Source organism: Semicossyphus pulcher, unplaced genomic scaffold (assembly GCF_022749685.1).
Source record: "Semicossyphus pulcher isolate SPU_LCO1_2020_fin unplaced genomic scaffold, fSemPul1.0.p SCAF_21, whole genome shotgun sequence".
Taxonomy (NCBI): domain Eukaryota; kingdom Metazoa; phylum Chordata; class Actinopteri; order Labriformes; family Labridae; genus Semicossyphus; species Semicossyphus pulcher.
This window is the reverse complement of record NW_027211695.1, coordinates 13,009,542-13,032,414: the sequence shown is the minus strand read 5'-3', so window position 1 is coordinate 13,032,414 and position 22,873 is coordinate 13,009,542. Positions and strand designations below refer to the sequence as shown.

The 22,873-nt window shown below is 43.7% G+C and overlaps 1 protein-coding gene across 1 annotated transcript in view; it reads right to left on the bottom strand.

Moving 5' to 3' along the window:
* Positions 1 to 5,232: 5,232 nt before the first annotated feature.
* Positions 5,233 to 22,873, bottom strand: part of trpc5a (transient receptor potential cation channel, subfamily C, member 5a) — a 122,878-nt gene continuing 105,237 nt past the window's right edge. The window contains exons 14-18 of the mRNA XM_069672826.1: positions 18,080 to 18,275; positions 17,611 to 17,820; positions 12,728 to 12,769; positions 8,598 to 8,687; positions 5,233 to 7,244 (exon numbers count right to left, since the gene is read on the bottom strand). Of these exons, the coding sequence (XP_069528927.1) occupies positions 6,216 to 7,244; positions 8,598 to 8,687; positions 12,728 to 12,769; positions 17,611 to 17,820; positions 18,080 to 18,275 (1,567 nt within the window). The 3' untranslated portion in view covers positions 5,233 to 6,215. The remainder of the gene's footprint in view (positions 7,245 to 8,597; positions 8,688 to 12,727; positions 12,770 to 17,610; positions 17,821 to 18,079; positions 18,276 to 22,873) is intronic.

Sequence of the window (22,873 nt, the reverse complement as noted above, 5' to 3'; positions counted from 1 at the left end):
ACAAGTGCCTTAAACCTGCATCTTTCTAATGGCCAGCAGGGGGCAGTAAACATTTTCCCAATGACTTTATGGTCTCGATCTCCAGTTTCAAGTCTTCTTCAACACAGCATGATGTTCATTAAGTCAATGGTGCTCCCATTTAGAGTCACACAGACCAGAAAGCAGGGGAGGGTTTAGGGCGGGGCTACATTTTGATTGACAAGTCGTTAAGACAGCAACCTGTCAACCAGGAAAGAGGTAGAGCAATGCGTCCACATATGGTCTCTTCTGGCGCCATAAAAAACAAGATGGCGAAATGCCAAGCTTCAAAACGGCAATCCACAAACCAATTGGCTACTTCCTCTTCTTATATACAGTCTATGATAATAAATGCATTTTAAAACATACATTTAAGTGTTAATAATGCAGAGAACGTTAGTGTTTTATATGTTTCATGTGTGTATGTCTGCTGTTCTGATGGATTCAGCATCATGTGATGCAGCAACAAACCCTCTCCCGTCACAGAATGGAGCCACACATACCTATTAGTGCTCTGTGTGTGTGTGTGTGTGTGTGTGTGTGTGTCACAGTACAAAGATCACACAGGGTTATTAAAATGGACCACAGTCGCCTAAAACTATTTACCATCCAACCTGCAGCTGGTCAGTGGTATGTGTGTGTGTGTGTTTTTAATAATGCATGAGATGAACCTTGTCCTTTCATTTTCCTCACAACTATTGTTATCAAAGTGTAATCTGTGTGTGTGTGTGTGTTTGTCCCATATGCCTCTTTAGAAGACATATCAGCTTCAATGATGGTCACACACACATAACATTGGTAAACAAATCTTGTACTTGCGTCCTGAAGGGGTTAAAAAGCTCCAGGATCAGACAGGCATCAGCGATACAGGGCAATCAGAGTGATTGATTATCAGTCCCGTGTGTGTGTGTCTCTGTGTGTGCACTGCCTAATAGCTCCCCCGTCACCACGTGTGTGTATGTGTGTGTGGTGTTAATAACAGGCGGTGACCTTTGAACCTTGTTGGCAGCAAACACAAGGCTACAATAACTTCATCAATCAAACGATCAGTTTAATTGATCCGTACTCTCCCTGGAGTTTCAAAATAAAAGTCTTTTAACAATAAAAGCACATTTTTTAAATGTTTTATTATCACCGCTGTGGAAATGTGAACCGGCTGTCGTCAGTGCTTTTTATTAAGCGTGATTGATTATCAGGCTGTTGAACTGTACGGCCCTGATTATGGGGTGGTGACACGCAGGCTGATTGCCAAGATAACCAAGAGAACCAAGCTCTCTCTTCCTCCCTCCGTCCATCCAGCTCGACTCGGCCCAAATATAATAACTAGTCAAATATTTCTAACATCAATGCCGACTGAAAGATGATCGTTTAGGTTCCATTATCTAGTTTGAAGCATGTTTTTCTAACTTCATATCATTATGTGTTGCTGGACTGTAAGGTAAATTAAATTGGGGCAGCGTTTGAAAACTTTTCCCATGTGGACATTGTTTAGCGGATTAGTTAGCAAACAGTTTATATAGGCCACTCTCTTTGAATAGATTTAAAGGACACTGCAAACAAACTCCAACAAACACCAACTGTCGGCACACACTGACCCGACAGTTGGTGTTGGTTTGTTGGACGGAGTTGTTTTAGTCCGACATGTCTAGTCGAGTTTGGTCGTGAAAAGTCGGACAAAAGTGCGCCTTTTCCCAACAAATTCTGAGAGTGCGTTCCCTTGACAACTAGCCTCTACTCGCGTGCGACACATCAGTACGCATGTCCATGTAAACTAAAGCAAAAACTTAAATAAGAAAAAGTAGGCGACGAAAGTCTGTCCTGTCAGCTTATGTCTGGGCAGTGTGGAGCTGTCAGTTGGTTTCCGGAACATTCTAAAGACTGAAACCAGCAACTGCCAACTTTACACTGTTGAGGTAAGTTTGGCATTGTCTGCGCAGTCATCTTATCTCCAGTATTTCAGCTCTGTTGTGGTCTTCAGAGAAAAATGTGTTGCTCTGCAGCTAGCTGACGTCTTTGTCCGTTTGCAAAGGAGGATTTTTTATAAATGAAATCTAACAAGGTTTGTGTCGAGCATGCAGTTAAAACAAAAACACTTTAAGAGTCTGAAAAGCTTCGTAGACCCAGCTAGCAGGGAACGTTCCCATAACACTGGCTAACACTTACAAGTTTTAATTACGTTTGAAAGAAAACGTTTGAATCTAATATTCAAAGAACGTTTTAAGGATGTTTATCATTTCAAATAAACTTCTTGTGACGTTTAAACGTAAACGTTTTAACTGCAACATTGTGAAGATCTTTTCAGGATGACAGAATGCCTTTTATAAAACATTTGCTCAATGGTAGAACATGCTTACTGCAACATCCTGAAGACCTTTTCAGGATGTTAGTTCGGCCTGAACTATCAGAACATGAATGTTCCTGAAATGTGATTTGAACATTCTCACTGCAGCTTTCTGAAGATGTTTCCAGAGAATGCTATTAAGCGATTATGAGGAACATTCTGGAAACCACATAAAAACATTACCAGAACATGGCACGTAACATTCTCAAAACATTTCCAGCTGGGGAGACACGTGCGGTTTTTCACTGCAAGCAAACTCTTTCATGTTGCATGTTAAACTTTTGAAGCCCAAGATAATGAAAGCTTTCTCTATGAAATTAAATATTAATGACTCAACGTGCTCACTGACAGTTTAAGAGTGAAACACTGTGCTGTTTTAGTATTGGCAGAAAATTGTTCATAGGAAGATGCGAGTGGACAGAATTCTTTCTGAGGGCCTTTTATATATAAAACTAATTCTTCTACAAATATTATATTGTATAATTTCTTACTTTTCTTGTATTTATTTCTCTTCAGCCGTCTGTCTTTCATTTCTGTGAGTAAAATGTGTAAGTGTAAAACACCATGTTGGATTTACAGGTTAGCTAGTCCTTTGATTTAGGGAAGCTCACAAGCAACAGGTGAGCTGCCACCTTTGGGGTTTATTTTTAGATAAGTAATAAAAATTACATTGTGAAAGTCAGAGAAAGATTGTTGTCAAGTGATGAAATGTAAAACAAACATGGAGCTCATGTAGATGCACGATCTGCTGACTGACCTATGTGCCCTGACTCCTTTAGAGGTTCATAGCTCTGTAACACAGAAAGCTTTGCTTCTAACACTTCAGCTCCCTGTCAGTGATTTGATGCTTTAAAAAGCTTCAACTGCTGTAGTGTTTCATGTTTCTTTACAGCTAGATGTTTGTCACTGTAACACATTCGTCTTTCTGTTTTGTTGGTGAGATTTAAAGTGACACAAAACTGATTGTTGTTGAAAACAAAAGAGACGGGTGTCATCACTAAACACTTGCTGCGCCCTCGCTGCCAGCGGCAGGACGCCCGGCGGTGTCTGACTCCGCCGCGCAGAGCTTTGAGGCTCCGGACGTGACATTATGATTACAGGATGTTGAGAGAGTAATCAGGCCTCCGTGGTTACACCGTGACATTTTGGAGACGTTGATTCATCGGCGGGTTGAAGCTTTCTGCCGCTGCTGCTGCCAAGACAGCTGGTGGTGAGGTCACAGCGTCTGCTAGAGGGACGAGCGTGTGCGTGCGTGCGTGCATGCGTGCGTGTGTGTGAAGATAGAAAGGTAAGAAGAACAGAAATAATCAAGAGAAATGGACGAGGAGAAAGAGAACGGATGTAAAAGAAGAAGGACAGGTCATGAGACTTCTCATAAAGGGCGGAACATTTGGCCAGGAGCTACTCATCACACAGGCTGATGTTTCCATTGTGTGTGTGTGTGTGTGTGTGAGTGTGTTTGGTGTGTGTGTGTTGCAGGTAACTGTGGTTTTTTGATCAAACATGCATAATTTCTCTACTTCATCGCTGACAGTCGTATAGTAACCAGAGTAAAATTCAACAGCCTCTGCTCATGCCAACCTTTTGAAGTCGCCGCGCTGAGCGACCTCAAGAAAAAAAAATATCATGATGAAATTCTGGTGAAATTTCCCTTTAAAATAGATTTCCCAGATAGAAAGGCAAACTCCGCTTTCTCCGTCTGCTCCTCATCCATTTAATCTCTTTCCTCTACTGTACTCCTTCATCCATCCATTCCATCCCTTCGTCTCCTTTCCACCCATTCACACCTCCATCATCCCCCCATCTCACAATAAATATCACCGCATATTTTTATTCATCAGGTTAAAGTGTACTTATTAAGGAAGAGCTGAACGAGAAGCCAGGATATTGTAGGCAACTCAAATAGAAGCAAAGACAGTCTTAAGAAACCAGAATAGTCCTCATAACTATTATTAGAAGTCACTTATTATTATTATGATCGTTATTATTATTACTAGTATAACTGGTATTAGGATAAAATAAAGTTCCTTGGCCCTTGTTGATGCAGAGAGAGAGGGTGCAGGCAATCGACAGCAGAGCAATGGTTCCATGCCGTTCCCTTTCATCCCATTGATTCGGTCACAGTTTAATCCATGAAATTCCAGAGTTAAAGGGGAGGTTATTCCGTGTGTCCTGTAAAATTTTTGCAATTTTAAGTTCGACAAAGTTCATGTAGGAGTCTCTTCCGTTTGGCTGAAGGTAAAATCCGAGTTCAAGTGTAGTTCCATTCCAATTCCAGTGGTTTTAAGAGGATTTAATTCCATTTTTAATCCATTGCAGATTTGACGTTTGGTTAAAGGGAAAAACAGCATCAAACCAAACAGGGACTGAGTGATAATTCCCTTCTGAAAAGTCACTTTGGTTACTTGTAATTCCAGAATAGTCATGCGTGTTTGAATCTCCCAGAGGAAAAGCAGATAAATCTGTACTCTCCTGTTAAATTATCCTTTTTTTGCTAGAAGATGGCAGACGTTTATAAAGACAGTTTGGTGTCATTTTGTGAAAGCCATGAGAAGATGCGTTATGACCCCAGCTTGACCATGAACATGATGAAGCGTCCCGTCATAATATGCAATCTGAGAACAAAATAAAGTCCCCCAGAGACTTGAAAAACTAGTTATATGAGTGTAATGTGCAATGTAGGATTGTCGTGAACCTCACATTCTTAGTGAAAAGAGACAACTGCTCTCAAGTTACATTGCTGGCTCGACAGCTCATTCGTTGGAGGGTTAGCTCACTGGAAAGTTTCTTTTCTTTGGTAGCTGCCTCATTCTCTAGCTAGTTAGTACACAAACACAGTGTAGCTTTATCTAGTTACCTAACTCACTGGAGGGTTACTTTATTAACACCCATACTCTCTAGCTAGTTAGCTCTCTCATTGGATGATTAGCTCACTAGCAGGTTGCTTCGGTAGCTCCCTATTTATCTAGCTAGCTAGCTCACTCACTGGAATGTTATCTCACTAGCAGATAGCTCAATCGCTCTCCAGCTAATTAGCTCTCTCACTGGTATGTTAAGTCACGAGCAGGCTACTTTGATAGCTCCCTCACTCTCTGGCTAGTAAGATCGTGAACTGTAGGGATAACTCACTGGCTAGTTACTTTGCTAGCTCCCTCACTCCCTAGCAAGTTAGCTCACTCACTGGGTCTTAGAACACTAGCAGGTTGATTTGGAAACCCCTTAATCCTTGTGGGATTGCTAACTAGTTGATAACTTTGGCATCTCTTTTGCACTCTAGCTAGTTAGTTCACTCAGCGGAAGGTTAGCTCATTAGTGGGTTTCCTTGCTAGCTCCCTAAATCTTTAGCTTGTAAACTTTCTAACTGGTGGGTTAACTCACTGTCAGGTAAGTAGCTCCACCACTCTCAAGCTAATTAGCAAACTGGCTGGAGTGTTAGATCAGTAGCAGGTAAAGTTAGGTCCGTAGTCCGAAGGTTAAGTTAGGTCCGAAGCCCTCTAGCTTGTTATCCCACGCAACCGCTGCCTAATTTTTGATTGAAAAGACATGAATGTGTCTGCGCCATATTTAAGAGGAAATCCTGGAGGACAAGATGATGTCAAACTGCTTTTATAAACGTCTGCCGTTTCAGGATCCCTTCAGTCCCAGCAGGTGTTACTTGAACCATCACTGTGGCTGCTCCGTTCTCAGAAATGTTTCATTCTAGAACTCCGCTGCAGGATTCCCAAATCCATCCTGCGTAGTTCTAGAACACATTCCGTTCGATTCCCGTCCCTCCAACCTCTCTCTCTGTCTGTGTCTCTCTGTGTTCAGCCATAAGCAAACAAACAAAGAAAAACAGTTTGGTTGTCCCTCTCTCCTATAGCTGTGTGGTGACAGAGTCCTCTATGACCTCACAGCTGTCCTCTATGACATCATCGCACGGTCCCACCCACCCGCCCATCATCATCACCCCACCTCTTCCCCCTCCTCCATCCACGCCACCCTCGCCCGCTCCTCCCACGCCTCCGCCCTGGAAAACGTCCTCGCTGGAGTCCAGGAGGCGTGAGCTGGACTCGGACATGTTGGAAGCACAGTGCAGGGATTGGCAGGGGCAGGGGGGTGGGAGTGGCAGCGTCAGGAGAGTGTCCCGCCCGTTCGTTCTCCGCGGGGAGAATGAAGGGTTATTGATGTCGACTGAGCGGCCCACCTCGTGTAGGTGAGTCTCGCTTCTGGTGACGTTACTGAGTCCGAAGTCGGAGTGGCTGTGGGTCCCTAGGGGGCGGAGCAACCCGTCAGATATGGTGTAGGAGGGCGGGGACTGCAGCGGGAGAGGAAGGGGCGGGGCTTTGCGTTTGGAGCGTGAGAACAGGTAGGAGAGGCGCTTGAAAGAGTCCGCCTTTGATCCTGGAGATGAGATGCGCTGCAGCCGGCTTCTCGTACGAGCGAGTGACGAGGACAACGCCGAGGAGAAGGATGAAGACGGGGAGGGGAGGACGGAGGTTGAGGACGGAGAGATTACGGTTGTCTTCAGCCCGTTGCTCTTTGGTTTCCCCTCCTCATCCTCCTCCTCTTCCCCCCATCCAATCCCCTCCTCCAGATCCGCCTCGTCATCCTCTCCCGTTCTTTCTATCTGGGTCATTCCTGAAATGGAGCGCACCAAGGCGGACACCCCATGCTGTGGTTCTGGCGTCTTTTCGTCTTCCAGCGGGGTCATGAAGGTCACGCCCTTTGACCTCTGGCCCCCACCTGCACTGCCGTCCCCTGATTCGCTGTCATCCTCTGAGGCCATGGCGCCATCTTCTCTTGCTGTCTCACTGGAGGAGGAGTAGTGCCGCCGGGGAGGGCGCCGATTACCGAGGAGGTCCAGGACCTCGTAGCGGAAACTGGAAATGTCTTGCTTCAACTCCTGGACAGAGAGAGAGAGAGAGAGAGAGAGAGAGAGAGAGAGAGAAAGAAGAGTTTTAATGGTATAATGTAGTTATCTGTAATATTTATATAAGATCATGAGTGAGAGATTTGAGTTCAGAGACCCCTCTCTGCATTTTTAAACAAGACGTATCAAAGGAGAAGACTAAAAGCGGTCAGAAAGGCTGAGACAGGAAGGCGACAAAGTTTTGCTAGTTTTAAATTTAAGTGATATTCTGGGAAAACATGACATAGAAAAAGAGGAGCATGAGGAGGGGAAGTAGAAGAGACGAGGCTGGTGACTGAGCGAGAGAGAAGAGGTGAAACATCGATTTGTAGAGGCAGAGGGTGAAGAGGAGGGTAAGGACTCAGAGGGATGGTGGCCGAGGGAGGGAGGCCGAGGTCAAGAGACAAGAGAGAGACAAGAGGGTACGTGGAGGAAGTGAAGAGAGCTGGACTTTGCATCTGCATCTACATACACAGACTCAGTTTCCGTCTCCTGTAACTCTTCCTCTCTTTCACACACACACAAACACACACAAACACACAGCGCCGCAAGCTACCATCCTTTAATCTATTTTTTTCACTCGATCCCAGCTCCTCCATCTTTTCTCCTTCCCCTCGCCATATGGGATCCAAACGCAGCACATGTGCCGTTATTCCTCGAGGACTGAAACCCTGATGTACTTTATCGCGCACCTGATGTCAGTTCCACGTTTTAAACACACACTCTCTGCCTCTCACATCACCACACTCAGGGGTTGAGCGCGATGCGGCTCCATGTGCACCCGATGTTGTTTTTGCATTGAGAGGCCCAGAGGAACTTTACACTTCAAAGCCCAGGCCGGGCTGCAGAGCATCATGGGAAACCGACTCGGGAGCTGAAACAGCTCAGAATAATTTACAGCTCAGAAGATTTGGAGGCAAAGAAAGTCTCCTCAAGGATTATCGACTGCGGGTATTGATCAGAGGTGCAGATGGTGGGCAGCAGACGAGGAGAAGCAGTGATGGAGAGTTGGCAGGTGGTGCTTATTAACAATCTTTTAATAAAAGTTTGTGAGCAAAAAGCACAGCTCTGGCTTTGGCAATAAAACCTGCACTGTTTATTCCAACATGAACAAACATTCAGTGCGTCTGCAGACGGAGCTGCAGGGCGTCCAGGTCATTTATTTTATACTTATTGTTGTAACTCTGTTCCTCGTCAGACAGTAAAACAACCTTAAACAACATAACATTCATATTTTTGCTCCTAAAATTGTTCTCTTCTTTTTTCCTATTTTGTTTTTTATTTGGATACCAACGAAGCATCACCATCACAACAGCTGCGTGTCGAACGCCATCCCAAAGTACCCACCTTAAAGTTCTCTTCTGTCAGTCCCTCGTCCGTCTTGGCGCTGCGTATCATGGCCGCCACGTACCTCTTCACCAGGCTCCGGATCACTTCCTGTTGGGGAAAGCCACCATGTTTACTCAACATGCTCAATTATTCCCAGACAATTTCAATAGTGTCATCTACAGGATCAGTGAGTGTTGTAGTTAAAAATGTAGAAACAGCTATGTCTCGCTGATCTAGAACCCACAGATCTTTGGTTGTTTACTTAATTTTTGCTGGTTTCAGTGTAACGAACTTGTTTCCCATAAAGACTAACGAGCATTCATTGTGATTTCTGCAACATTTCTTAGTAAAAGAAGTTGGTTTTTTTGGACTTTAAATTCAAATTTTTGAAATTGTTTGAATATGAATCAATGTGATGTCACTTCCAGGTAGACGACTGACCAATAAAATGCTACATTAAATCGACAAACTGTTTTAAATTTCAGTCTTAACTGAAAAGTGTGAACGTGTCTAGTTGAACATGGTTGTTCCGTTTCTTTGCTAGCATTGTCTGTAAACCAAATCAACCCAACTGTGTCGGCTCACCGACCTGCTGTAACACTTCTACACCACAGACACTAGCTGCGTCCCAATTCAGGGCCTGCATCCTTTGAAGGTGTTCCCATTTTGAAGGCTCCTTCAGATGCGGCCGACAAATGCGTCCTCCTTTTCCCAAATCACGAAGGATCCATCAGGTGCATCCTTCGCAGCCCAACGTATCTAGATACTCATTGTGCGCCAATTCAAACGAGATGGCGGACTCTAAAGTGGCCGAGGAATACAATTTTAAATGTAAACGTTTTTGGTTTCAATGAAGGGGGCTTGAAACTTTAAATTACCTTTAAAATAACAGGTTAAGTTACTTGACGTTAGTGACGTTAGCTAGTTAGCCAGCTAACTGCCAGAGCAGCGCTAACGCAAGGGTAAGGGCGGGAACAGCTGGTGATGCAAACAGGAAATCCTCCGTAGACCAGACCGATTAATTTCAGTTCAACCTTAGCGTCTACACAGGCTAAGGACCAGCTAACCCCAATTTAAAAACAAAGCGTTAGCTAACCAGCCCCAAAGCTCGAGGTGTCTTTGAGCAAGTTTGCTCTTTACAGATGGAAATCTAAACAACCTCAACCCTTCTCCTCTCGTTGTTGTTCCTTATATCCCCGAGCACAACGAGACAACTATTTCTCTTCGCTAATGTTTGCTTTGCATTCAGTCGTTCGCAGAGCAGGGGTTCATTTAATTCATTCCTTTGGAATTTGTGGCCTCTTTTTGTTCTTGCAACTTTAAGAGAAACTCAAGAAAAGTCGTAACATCAGGGCGAGAGCAAAGTCCTGGATAATATTTGTCTTCTCAACTATTAAGTCCATAAAAAATACCAACCAAAAACCATTTTACATGCATGATTTCAAGTGTTTTTAATGGTGATGAATAAAACCATAACTGTGTCATCACTTTAAAAACATTGAATGCAGAATGATTCATCCCGACTGATGGATTTAAATGTTATTGTCTCATTAAGTAATCAGCCAATGAGGCGTTCGGCTCTTATTGATTTAAAGAGCAAAGACGAATCTTAACAGCAGTTGGTGTTCAGTGGGTGGTGAGTCAGACCCCGTACACACACACACACACATTAACACACACTGCATCCTCCCACAGTCGACACCTGCGACTGCCAAACAGGACGGTCTGGCGTGCTGTCACTCTCCGCCTCTGCCAGAACAAACCACACACTGTGTTTAAGTGAAGGGCAGTTAAATTACAACAAACCTGAAAATCATGGACGGGCATCAGAGTAACAATCAGCGCTGCCAAACACAAAGTACTGGCGTTACTGCGTTTGTAGCCGCTGCCAGAGTTGAGGTGTGAAAACACCCAAAAAGCCTCTGAAAGTGGACGTCAGGAAGACAGTCGGCTTTCTGAGGAGTTTAAAAAAGTGCTCTGACTTTTATTAAAGGACAATTTTTTTGGGAAACTCTAAAAATGCAACAGCATGGACATCAAATCTAATTTAATATCTAATTATATCGCTGCTTTTGCTGCCACTTTCAATGACGAGAGGGAGCTTTATTTTAAAATGATGTCATGACAAAATGATGTGAGTTTTATTTAACTTGACAATCCCTATTCCTCTGTCGTTTCTATATAAATGGATTAATAGGGATGTTTTCAGGAGCAACAGCTGGCTAAACACACAACAAACACACACAGGCTGTTTGTGGATCCACGGGGAGCTGGTTTTAGTTTGGACACGGCCAGAGACACACAGCTGGGGGAGATGCAATCTGTTCTCTCTGCGTGTATGTGTGTTCTTGTTTGTGTGTGTGTGTGTGAGAGAGATGCTCGGAGCTACAGCGAAGATAAACGGGGGTAAATCTGCAGAAGGGGGTTTTACTTCTGTCTGGATTAATGTTAAATACCGGCAGCGGTTTAACTTTTAAATGTCCGTGTCATTAAAGAAAAGTGAGAGGCCTCAAATATTTCTGACCTTGAAGCCTCTCCGTCCATTGAAAACAGGTTTCAGCCTTGTTAGCATGTCCATGAGGTCTTATTAATACGCTAGCAGACATAACAAGATTGATTTAAGCAGCCAACTGTGGGCAACATGGATGAACATTTCCTCTTTGAAAGCTAGAAAGCTTCTACGTCATGCACATTCAGTTAAATCCAAAGCTAACAGGGGTTGAGGAACAAGAAGGTAATTGTTAAGTCTTGTGTATGTGCGTGCTCCGGAAGAATTGGAGGGTTTAGGTTATTTAGATATCCATGTGAGAAGAAAAAACGTGCTCAAACACAACTCTGATAAATGAGGCATTAGCTAGGCCAACAGTACTTACTGTGAGCATAGAGGCTGGCTAGCTAACGCTCCATTAGCTCCATAACATTAGCTTTAAGTTGTTGAAACAGAAACATTGTTGCTTTATATGCGAGTGCCTGTGGCATCAAGCACGAGAGCAGGTCAGTAAGTTTGTTTACTTCATGTTTGTCAAGTTTAAAGTGATAATCTCGAAGATTTTCATGTAAATAAATGTCTGTTAAGTCACTATCAATCACTGAATGAGGTAACACAATGCTGAGCCTATGGCCCATTGATGAAAGCCTTTGCATTTGCAGTATATAGTATTATTATGGACTGGGTGTCTGTGGCGACTTTGGCAGAAAAAATCACAAGCGGCGCCTAGTTAGTCACGCGTTTTCCATCAGCCAGCAGTGGTTGGTCTGCCAGAGAGGGTAGGCGGAGCTAAGCGGCTACTTTTCCGGTCTCTGCAGGTGTTGCGAGTAAACAGTAATCTACTATGGCTGAATAAACAAAGAAAAGATGGATGACTACAGATAAAAGAAACAAATTCGACGCTCTGATGAAGGCAAACAGTCTAAAAGGAAAGCGACCGTCAGTGAGGAAAATAAAGAGTTATTATAGTCTATCGCAATAGGTGCCGCCAAAGAGAACAATACTGAGATCTTCGAGATTACCACTTAAAAGGTTGCAGATTGTGTTAAAGGTAACAACTAGCGGTGAGATGACAGGGCAGATTTGGTTCATCAAAGATGCTAGCAAACCAACACAGCAGCTACATAACGAAACACAGCAGAAGGTCAGACCACCGTGGTTTACTGTATGTCTTACAATATAACAGTTGTGTCTGAAAATTACAGAAATAACCAAGTTGGTAAATCTGCTAATAGGCTTGCTGTCAACCTGGAGGTGACCTGTTAGCTCGATGCTACGTTGAGTCTGTGTAAAGAAAACCATGTAAAACAACAACTAGTATTTGTTTCTGTACTAAGTAAACAAATATGACATTATGTGTGTATTAGTGGGCTTTCAGCAGTGCTGCTAGGTGGAGTTTTACAGAGCCCAGCTAGCAGTTTCCCTCTGTTCCCAGCCTTAATGCTAGCTAAGCTAATCGTTGTCGGGCCTTGGCTGAATCTCAGCTGTACAGACATGATAGTGGTATCAATCTCTTCATAATATTCTTGTAGGTTTTATATTTCTGCTTGGAATCTCTAGATTTGGGAGTGCTCAGATTGGTTCTGGCTGTAGCACACAAACAAACACACATTTACACACAGTAAACAAACAAACAGGAAGCAGGGACGTGTTTACACACCTGGTAATGCTGATTCTGGATCAGACTGTCAGCGTGCCGCTCCTGCAAAGAGAAGAAGAGACAACATGTTAAATGTTAAAACTCTGTTTCTATGTTTGCGTCAGTATCTGTCTTCCTTTTCCATCCGTCTGTCTCCATCCTGTCCTCTCATTTACTTCCTCTCCGACAGCCTCGTATTTCATACACTTTCAAAATAGAGCATGTCAGCTGTTCATTATTTTAAAACAGTGACACCTTCTTTTGAAAAATGATTTATAGCACCAAAGTGGAACAAAAGAGAACAGGAAACAAATTGCTTTTTGCTGACAGAGTGACTTTTACAGCCTGTGTCCTCCATATTGGAGAGTAACAACGTCGAGTTAATCATTTTTCTCCACACAAAATTGATATTTGACATTAAAGAAAGAAAAGTTAAAACTTTTATCTGACACTTTTATTCTCATTCATAATAATCTTAGCGACAGATACGAGAATAATGTTTCTTTAAAGCCTCTCGACGTCTCTTTAAATGATGTAACTGATTGTCCAAACTGAGGCCTGAGTGAGACTGATTCATAAACCGCCCTGAAGACACTTCATCAGCACAAGCAGCTCTTGTACTTGTCAGTCATTCGTGAAAATCAAGTTACTTAACAGTGTTGTGTTCAGGTGCTGCTACCTGAGAGAAATCAAACAGGTGATTCAAAGGACTGAATGAGAAGACGGCTAATTCTGTTTGGTTTGAATATTCATGTTAAAGTAAAAGAAAATCAAAGTGTGTACAAAACTTCAAGATAAAACTTACAGATATATATGTTTTTTAACCGTGCGTTCGCGTACACAACCGTCTGCGTCATGGACGTAATTGTTAGCATACTTGTCTCTGCACTACACGTGTTACTGGAGGATACCTCTAGAGGGCGCACCAGAAAGATCAGGCCGTATGCAGCTACTGTATTTGCAGGATGTAAACAACAGACATGGCGACACTCGAGGAGGTTACTGTGATGTTCATTCTGAGATCACAGCAGAAACAGCTTTTGTGTGTTCGGCACGTCCCCTCTCCGTCTCTCCAACATGTTCCTCCGTGCACGGATGTAACATTCCCGGACTTGTTTAGTTTTGCAGGTTTCCACAGAACTTATCTGTCTCCAGCTGTTTGACAGGCATGTTTGTCTCTGTGCAGCGGCAATGGCACATCATGCAGATCTGGATAACTGTGGACTTGATCTATCAGCTTGCCTTCAGAACTTTCTGCCGTTGTTGTCCCTGCCCGTCACATCCCCTCTGCCTCTACACTGCCCCTACTGTTAATGTGCAGACTGCAGCTTCTGTTCGCGTAGAGTTATCTTCAGAGGACGTGCACAGCCGACGCTCCAAACAGAATGCAGATATCATGTGCACATGAACACGTAGCACATCGGTGTTTGTTTTCTTCCTGGCTAACACGTGCTTAAAATCAAACACGTTGTTACATGTTGAAGTCAGGGAAACTGTGGGATAACTAAACTGTGACTCAAACAAATATTTATTTCAAAGCCTCCATATTGATCAGCAGCAGAAAATTCTAAACAAATCAGGCCTGGTTTAAAGATAAAATAACATTTTACCAGTTGTTTATGATTTTACATCAGCTAACGCTAGCATGCTACCACTTTTTAGCTAACATTACTGTTTGATAGTGTCGCACAAGACAAAAAATTTCATTTTGGACACATTAATTAAAGCCTTAAAGTAAAACATGTTACATGTTTCCTGTTCCTATTGTGCAAAACTACCAAACGGGAATGTTAGCTAGGTATTGAATGCTAACGTTAGCTGATGTCTTACTTTAGCCAGTGGGTTAGCAATATATCAAGTTGCTGATCAATCAAAAGTGGTGACATTAGGATGATTTGTTAGATTCAGCTGGTTTTAATGACCTGTGAGCCTGAATACAGTAATGTAAGATTAAAACAGCCTTTTAGCTTCCCACCCTGAGTGTGATGTCACAGGAAAATGGCTGCCGTGTTAATATGGTTCATCGGAGTTCGTCCCATACTGAAAGGTACATTGTGTCCTTATGAAACGCCAAAGCACTGTGCCTAAACGCCGGTGGGGATGAAAGCATGCTGAATATCTTCTGTCACACACACACACACACACACACACACACACACACACACACACACACACACACACGTCACATCTTCTGTTTCATATCCTCTCTCCACATGTTCAATTTATTCACTCTCATATTCAGAGTTTCACCTCGTGTCTCCATTTCCCTTTCATCATGTTTCACACTCATCGTCTAACTCCGTCCACGCTTCTCATTTGTCTTTCACTCGCTCCCTGCTGTCCAAAAACACACACATTTATCCACACACACACGCACACACACACACACGCACACACGCACACACATCCATCCTCCATCATCTTCCTCTAACAATCTCTCTCTCCCCCTCTTCAGAGTGATCATTGCTCTCCATATCTCATGCTGTTTTTCTGCTTACTCTGTTTACACACACACACACACACACACACACACTCGCGCACACACACGCACACACACACCCTCCCTTCATCAGATCTCTGCAGTGCTGTGCGGCTCTGTGAACCTATGTGGGCTGGTGGGCTTATATAACTCAGCCGACTGCAGCTGAGGTGAACATGCCAGCTGCACAGTGTGTGCGTGTGCGTGCGTGTGTGTGTGTGTGTGGTGCTTGCTCACAGTCTCTCTGGATGACTGGGCTGTTAAACGTGTTCATCAGGACGTGTTTATCCGCTGAGCTTATAGACACGTTATAGACAAACAGCTGATGTTAATCTCTCTGCTGTGTGATTATATTCATGTTAAATCGTCGATGCACTTTATTCCTGCGCTGCTTTCCGTCTGAGCCGGCCTGTCGCCGAGTCCTTCTGAGTTATGATTACTTTACTGTCTATTTTATAAGCTAGTTTTGCTCCTGTAGTGTGTGGAGAGCAACGATATGACCCAAACAGCACACCATACACCAACAGATTCATTCACCACCAGCCAAAGTCAGACTCTCACAGCTGGAACTCACTAAATCTCTCGTGGTCAAACGAGACTTTAGTAAACAAACATGGCGGACGATGGGCAGGAAGAATCGGCGATGATAGAAAAAAGAACAAACCGTGGATGAATGTGATGTTACTTTACGCTTCATGTTTTGCTTTTGTTGCCATGGCTGCGGTTGTTGTGCTTCCTTCTTCAGTCAGCTCGCTTCCTGATTGGCTATCGTTTGGTTCCATGTGGTAATCCACAGAGAGCATGCTCGGCTGTGCTCAGGGTCCCCCCCCACACAACAGGATATCAGATTGTGAATATTGAACTTGTTTAAGATTATAGATCAACCGCGATCAACATAAATCAACATCCCTCACACCACAGGAACATCTGGAGAGATCATCTTTAGAGCCATCGAAACAGGAGAAGCGGGGAATCAGGCCCAATATTAGCTTGATTATCCTGTAGCGTGTGCCAGGCCTTACATTATCTTACTGATGAATATATTATGATTAATATATTTCAAAAAAGTGTAAAACAAATTTTTAAGATTAAACCAGTTTTAACTTGTTACCTTCTTTATAAAAAGCAGCAGGAAATAGCTCCTGTAAAAATCTGAATCTGATTGAACTTCCTGTTCAGAGAAACTTTATTCTCTCGTCTAATGTAGCCGCTTACAGTAGAGTTCAAAATGACCTCACCTCGTTGTGCATGCAAAGCTCTGAATCCTCTGGTGACTTGTTGACATGAATATCAACACACGGCCTGTTAGCTCAGCTGAGGCTCTCACGCAGCCTGTTTGCATGTTCAGTGATATGCAATATATTTACCCACACATGAGTAAATACAACATGTACACCTGAGTCTCTGAACTTTGAAGCTGAGAGACGTCATGAAAACGTCCATCAAGACTTTATCTGGTGCAGCTGCAGCTTTTCTAAATCCCGTCAACATTAGATTGATTGTTGACTACACCTGGGGCATCAGGAGGAGATGTTGCACTCTTTTCTGTCTTTCCTTAAACCTTTATTAGAGGGGGATAAAGAGAGAAATCTTGACTGAATTTTAAACAATTCTAACATCTCTACTGAGAATAATTATGGTCGGAAATTTTGAGTCCCCAAAGCAAAAAAGATTGGAACACTTGTCCTCTGTGAAGGTTTGAAAAACAGCTCACTTTGGCCAGAGATAAGACCTGGACTTTTACCAGGAGTTTTAATTGTTAAAAGATGATGAAAAAGATAAATATTGCAGAAAAAGAGAATGAATTGATAGAAAAAACACTTAAAACTCGAGATCAATACGGTTTTAAATGCTGCCATGCCTTTGTTCCGACAGCCCTTTATTCTGAAATCCCAAAGGTCTGAAAAACTTCCCTACAGACTGAAAGCCTCTTTGTCCGACAGCCTCTGAAAACATAAACCCGTTATTCCCAACTCCTAATGGTCCAAAAACAAATGAAATTCAAACCTTTAAAAGGCAGACAAATAATGAAATGAAGCCTCTCTGCTCTGAAAACAAACTCTCCCTGCAGAGGGCTGTTTTGTGAAGCTGGCGCTGTCCGTGGTGCTGAATCTGCCTGAGCAGCTCCATCTCTAAAACATGCTGCAAACGCTCTCTCTAAACCAAACCAGAGGAACTTTTTGGGACATTTTGAAGGCGTCCCCTTTCCACCGGCACTGATACATTTACAGAATATAAGAAGGTTACGGGGCGCTAGCGTAGCTCAGTTGGTAGAGCAGGTGAGGCTACAGTCCTCGCAGGTTCGACTCCCGTTCTGCCGATCATTCAGTGCATGTCATCCCCCTCTCTCTCTACTCTTCAGCTGTCCTATAAATAAAGGCAAACAGCCCCAAAAAAAATCTTTCAGAAAAAAAGAAGCTGTTACCGTGAACTCTCTGAGGTTTTCACACTTGTGCGAGTCGTCCCCGGGCAGGTGGCCTCTCTGACACAGTTTGTTGTGGAGCCACACGAGCAGGTACAGGATGGACTTGGGGCTGGGGATGATGTTGAAGGGAGGCGGCAGCGTGCCGCCCTCATCAAAGTAGCTCATCCACAGCTTGGTGCGTGCAAACTTCCACTCGATGTCGGCGTGATCCTGCAGGACGAAGAGTACAGAGGGCTGGTGAATCTACGAGGTCATGTAACAATCTGAGAGGTGATCTGGTTATAGAGACTTTTGATATGAAAATTTGGACTCTATTATGGCTCATGTAGTTTGTTTTAGTTAGTTGTTATAAGACAAAAAGCAGTAAATGCAACAATAGAGAAGCTTGAACTTTCAAATAATTTCCTGCCTTAAAAAGATGAACTTTCCCTAGATTGCTTAACAACTCGAGGACGGTCTAATAACTCACAGCGATGAGCTGGTAGGAGTTGTTCATCATGGCGATGAGCATGTTGAGCAGAACCACCAGAGAGATGACGTTGTACGTGCCGAACATGGTCGCCCCGATGAACTCTGTGAACTCGTGGCGAGCCTTCACGTTGGTGACGTAGAGATTCAACAGGCCGAATATGGACCAGAAGAGAGACTGCAGAGTCTCAAATAACCTGAGGACAGAGAGCAAATGATTCTTTAAAGGTGAGCGGGTTTAAAGACTTGAATGAATTTTGAATGAGTTTTAATGAATGAAGGTCAGGACGTCTTCATCAGCCAACAACACGTACAAAACATTAAGATGATTAAAAACTTGCGTGCAAAGCAGATAAAAGAAACTCTGTCAGAGCAGATATGTGTCAACATAAATCATCTCTGGTATGAACACCAGAGAAGATAAACAACAGCATAAGGAGCAGATAATCCCCTCTCCCTCCCTCATCTGTTCCCAGGAGCAGGACAGAGTACCTACACTGTATGTAGATGCATGTTGCAAATGTGCAGTGAATATGTTTCTTAAAGTCGACGCTGAGATGAAAGATTAACGATCACATTGTTCTGGGTAGAAATAATCGTTAAAAGAGTCAGGCAGCACTGATAGAAACGATAAGAGACCTATGTACTGTAAAGCTACAATGTAGAAGCTTAACACTCCATTAAGTGCCGTGGTTAGCGCCGTCGCCTCACAGCTAGAAGGTTCCTGGTTTGAACACAGATGCCTTTCTGTGTGGAGTTAGCATGTTCTCCTCGTGCATTCGTGGGTTCCCTCCGGGTACTCTTGTGTCCTCCCACAGTCCAAAGACATGCTTGTTAGGTTCATTGGTGACTCTAAATTGCCCGTAAGTGTGAATGTGACTGGAAAGGTTGTCTGTCTCTACAGCCGCTTTCCCACTGGTCAAAAAACGCTAACACCCGGCTCTTTTGCTTAGTGAGAAAGGTTACAATCAGCATTCAGACCGGGGTCAAATGACTCTGCAGTAGACCTGGGTAATTATCGCCTCGGCTCCGATCGGCATTGATGGGAACATAAACCCCGTGTCGACACGCTAATCTCCGCCCCCTTTCCGGCATGATGCTATGCTACAAATTCTGCCCGTCTCCGTCCGAGCAGCGCTCGAACGTCGATCCAGATTTGTTGCTGCCGAGTTTGATAAACATCTTCACTGTTTACTAACCCTCTCTCCGGCACGTTTGTGACGTCAAACGGTGACGCAGCAGAAAACCGACAGGAGAATACTTCACTGGCAATGGGAAAAGAGACAATCAGCATCTATAAGCAGGTCTTACCGGGTCTGAAAAACATTCTTCAACGAGCTAAATTTAGGTGAGAAAGGGATTTTGATTGACAGGTGACCGGTCCAGGTGTAACCCCGCCTCTCGCCCAAACACAGTCCTAAAGGCTCCAGCCCCCCCGCGACCCTGAACAGGATAAGCGATATCGAAAAAGGATGGATTGATGGTAAAATCAGGTTTAATGGCGTGAAGTTAGAATCCTTCACCTTGGAAAAGTTTGACAAAAATCTTAACTCAAGGTCACTTACTAGTTTTTAATTCAGCAGTTTTTCTGGGACAAGAAGTGGTTTCAGAAAATCTATGAAAAGTCACTAAAAGTTTAAACGTTTTAAATGTTTTCTGGACGTCCTCCGCTCTCTCTCTTTGTGTCATTTTATACCTCCTTTTTTATTCCCCTCCTCTCCTCTGATCTGTCTCCTGTCTGTGTGACAGTCACTGTTACAGATGACTTATTGAATTTTTGATGAAGCAACAACTGGCAGAGAGAGAGAGAGAGCGAGAGGGAGAGAGAGAGAGAGGGAGGGAGAGAGAGTTTGTCTGCGGGGTGTTATATTTGTGCTGCATTAAATATTCAGCATTTATTGTTGTGTGTTTGTTATTATAAAGTCTGCGTGTGTGTGTGTGTGTGTGTGTGTGTGTGTGTGTGTGAATGATCACTATATCAGTAAACAGAGTGTGTGTGTGATTGAATGCAGCATGTGAGTGATGGTGTGAGGGTTCTGTACTGTAAATGTACGGAGGTGAGGTGTGTGTGTGTGTGTGTGTATTCAGCGGGCGAGAGACTGAGGGAGTAAATGAAGAGAGAGAGAGAGAACTTAATCACCGATGAATGAAGCAGCAGAGCGTGATATTGCGTCAGAGTTTCCTCCTTTCCTTGATTCCTCTTTTTTCCTCCGATTGTTTTGTCTCCTTTCCTCTTCCTGCTTTTTTTTGTCCCTTTTTCTCCTTTTTTGTCTTCTTCCTTCCTTCCCTTGATTCTACGCTTCTCCTCTGATTCCTCTCCTATTCTGCCTCCTTGATTCCTTGTTATTTCCTTACCTGTCCTCTTCTCCCATTGTTGTCTCTCCTTTCCTTGTTTTGTCTCCTTAACTCGTTGCATGTTGTATCCCTTCCTTCCTCCTTTTCTTGAATCCACTCTTTTCAACTCATTTACTTTCCTCTCCCCCTCTCCTTGGCCTCCTTGTTTCCTTTCCTACCATAACCCACCTTGTTTCCTCCCCTGTCATCTCCTCGTTTTCTCTCTTCTCCTTTTCCCTTCTTCCCACCTCGTTGTCTATCATTCTTCTCCTCTACTCTTCTATCGTTACTCATCTCCTCCTCTCTTTTCTCTCACTTATGAAATAACTCCTCTCCTTGTCTCCTCCTTCCTTCCTTCTACGTATTCAACCTCTCTTTTCCTTTCCTTTCCTCTCCTCTCCTTCCATCGATTTCTCTCCTTTCCTCTCCTCTCTTGTCCTCTCTCTCATCTCTCTCTCCACTGAGCCGGGTCATAAACTGTTCCAGCTGATCCTCACAACCACTCAGTCATTTCACTGTTTTACTTCTCCTGCAGTGTGGGAGGCAGGGCGAGTGTGTGTGTGTGTGTGTTGGTGTGTATTTTGTGACATTGTGTTCAGTGTTTCTGTGTGAGGAAACAAAGTGTGTTCAGATTTGGCAGCTCGACAGCGTGCAGTTAAATCATGTCTATAGCGCTGATCGTGCTCAGAAATACGTTTGATTTTCTGTTTTATAAAGGAAACAAAAGCTGAGTACAGGTAAGAGTTATGGTCTTAAAGGGACAGGTGTATATTTGCAGCCGGTTAAGGCTTTGTTTAGACAATCAGCCCAAATGTTTGTATCTAGATCGGTTTTAGAAAGTATGGATGAGAAAAAACGCCACATTTGTAGATGGTTTGAAATGCTAATCCTGTTCTACTGATGCAGAAAACTTGGTGTGCGCCAATCAGGCTTCAAAGTGTCTTTAGCAGACAGAGAAGAACAGTCCATGAGATTTGTTCTTAAAGGGATTGTTTTTGTATTTGTATGGAGATAGCCATAGAGTTTGGTCGAAAAGGCCGGAATCAGAATTCAAGAGGGGCCTACACTGAGGAAGAGCGCAACAAGCCCTTAACAATAAGACAGAACACCCAACAACGTCATGAAATCACTCGCAAATAACAAGATTACATCGCCCCCAATGACCAAACAACATCATAACAATAAGATGATGGAGCTATCTAACATCGCTTCTAAAGACGGAATAACAGTGCTCTCAAACAACAGAACAACTTCGCCCGCCCAATGGCCAAACAACATCGCACCCAACGACAAAACGACATCGCTTCAAATGACCAAATGATGTCACTCCCATTGACAGAATGAAATCTTCCCCAAACGATTAAACAACACCTCGCCAACACGATGACATCGCTCACAAGGATGGAACAGCATCCTTCCCACCAATACGACAACCACTCTTTCAAGGATGAAACAACCTCTAACGACAGAAAGGCATTGCTCCAAAAAACTAAACAACATCACTTCCAAATGATTGAACGACATCACCTCTAACAACGGAACGACATGGCTCCCAACAACAGAATGACATCATTCCCAACAGAAGAATGACATCGCTCCCAACAACAGAACGACATTGCTCCCAATGGCAGAACGACATCGCTCCCAACGACAGAAGGGCATCGCTCCCAACAACAGAACAACGCTCCTAACGGCAGAACGACATCGCTCCCAACGGCAGAACGACATCGCTCCAAACGACAGAACCACATCCCTCCGAACGACAGAACGAAATTGCTCCCAACAGAACGACATCGCTCCCAACAGCAGAACGACATCGCTCCCAACGACAGAACGACATCGCTCCCAACAACAGAACATCACTCCCAACGACAGAACGAAATTGCTCCCAACAGAATGACATTGCACCCAACGACAGAACGACATTGCTCCCAACGACAGAACGACATCGCTCCCAACAACAGAATGAAATTTTTCCCAACAGAATGACATCGCTCCCAACGACAGAACGACAATGCTCCCAACAACAGAACATCACCTCTTATGAAGGAACAACATCGCTCCAGCGACAGAATGGCATCGCACCAAACGATGGAACAACATCGCTTCCAAAGGAAAGGACAACGTTGCTCCCAAATGATGGAATGACATCGGATTCCAAACCTTTTATACCAAACTGCGAGAAAGAATAACAGGGTGGCAGTCCTTTAACGGTTGTGAAAAAGGGGCGATGGAGGACGTTTGTAAATCTGACTGAGAGAGTTTTGTGTGTCAAAGAAAATCAGCAGAGCAGAGTGTGAAAGCAAATGAAGGAATATTTGTGTGAATACGAGGTAGAGACATACAGAGTGAGACAGACTCACACTCCTGCCTCATGGTGTAAAACGATCTAACACATTAATGGTGATAAGAGTGTGTGAAGTACAGATGAGCGAGATGAGGAGGAGGGAGGAGACGACGA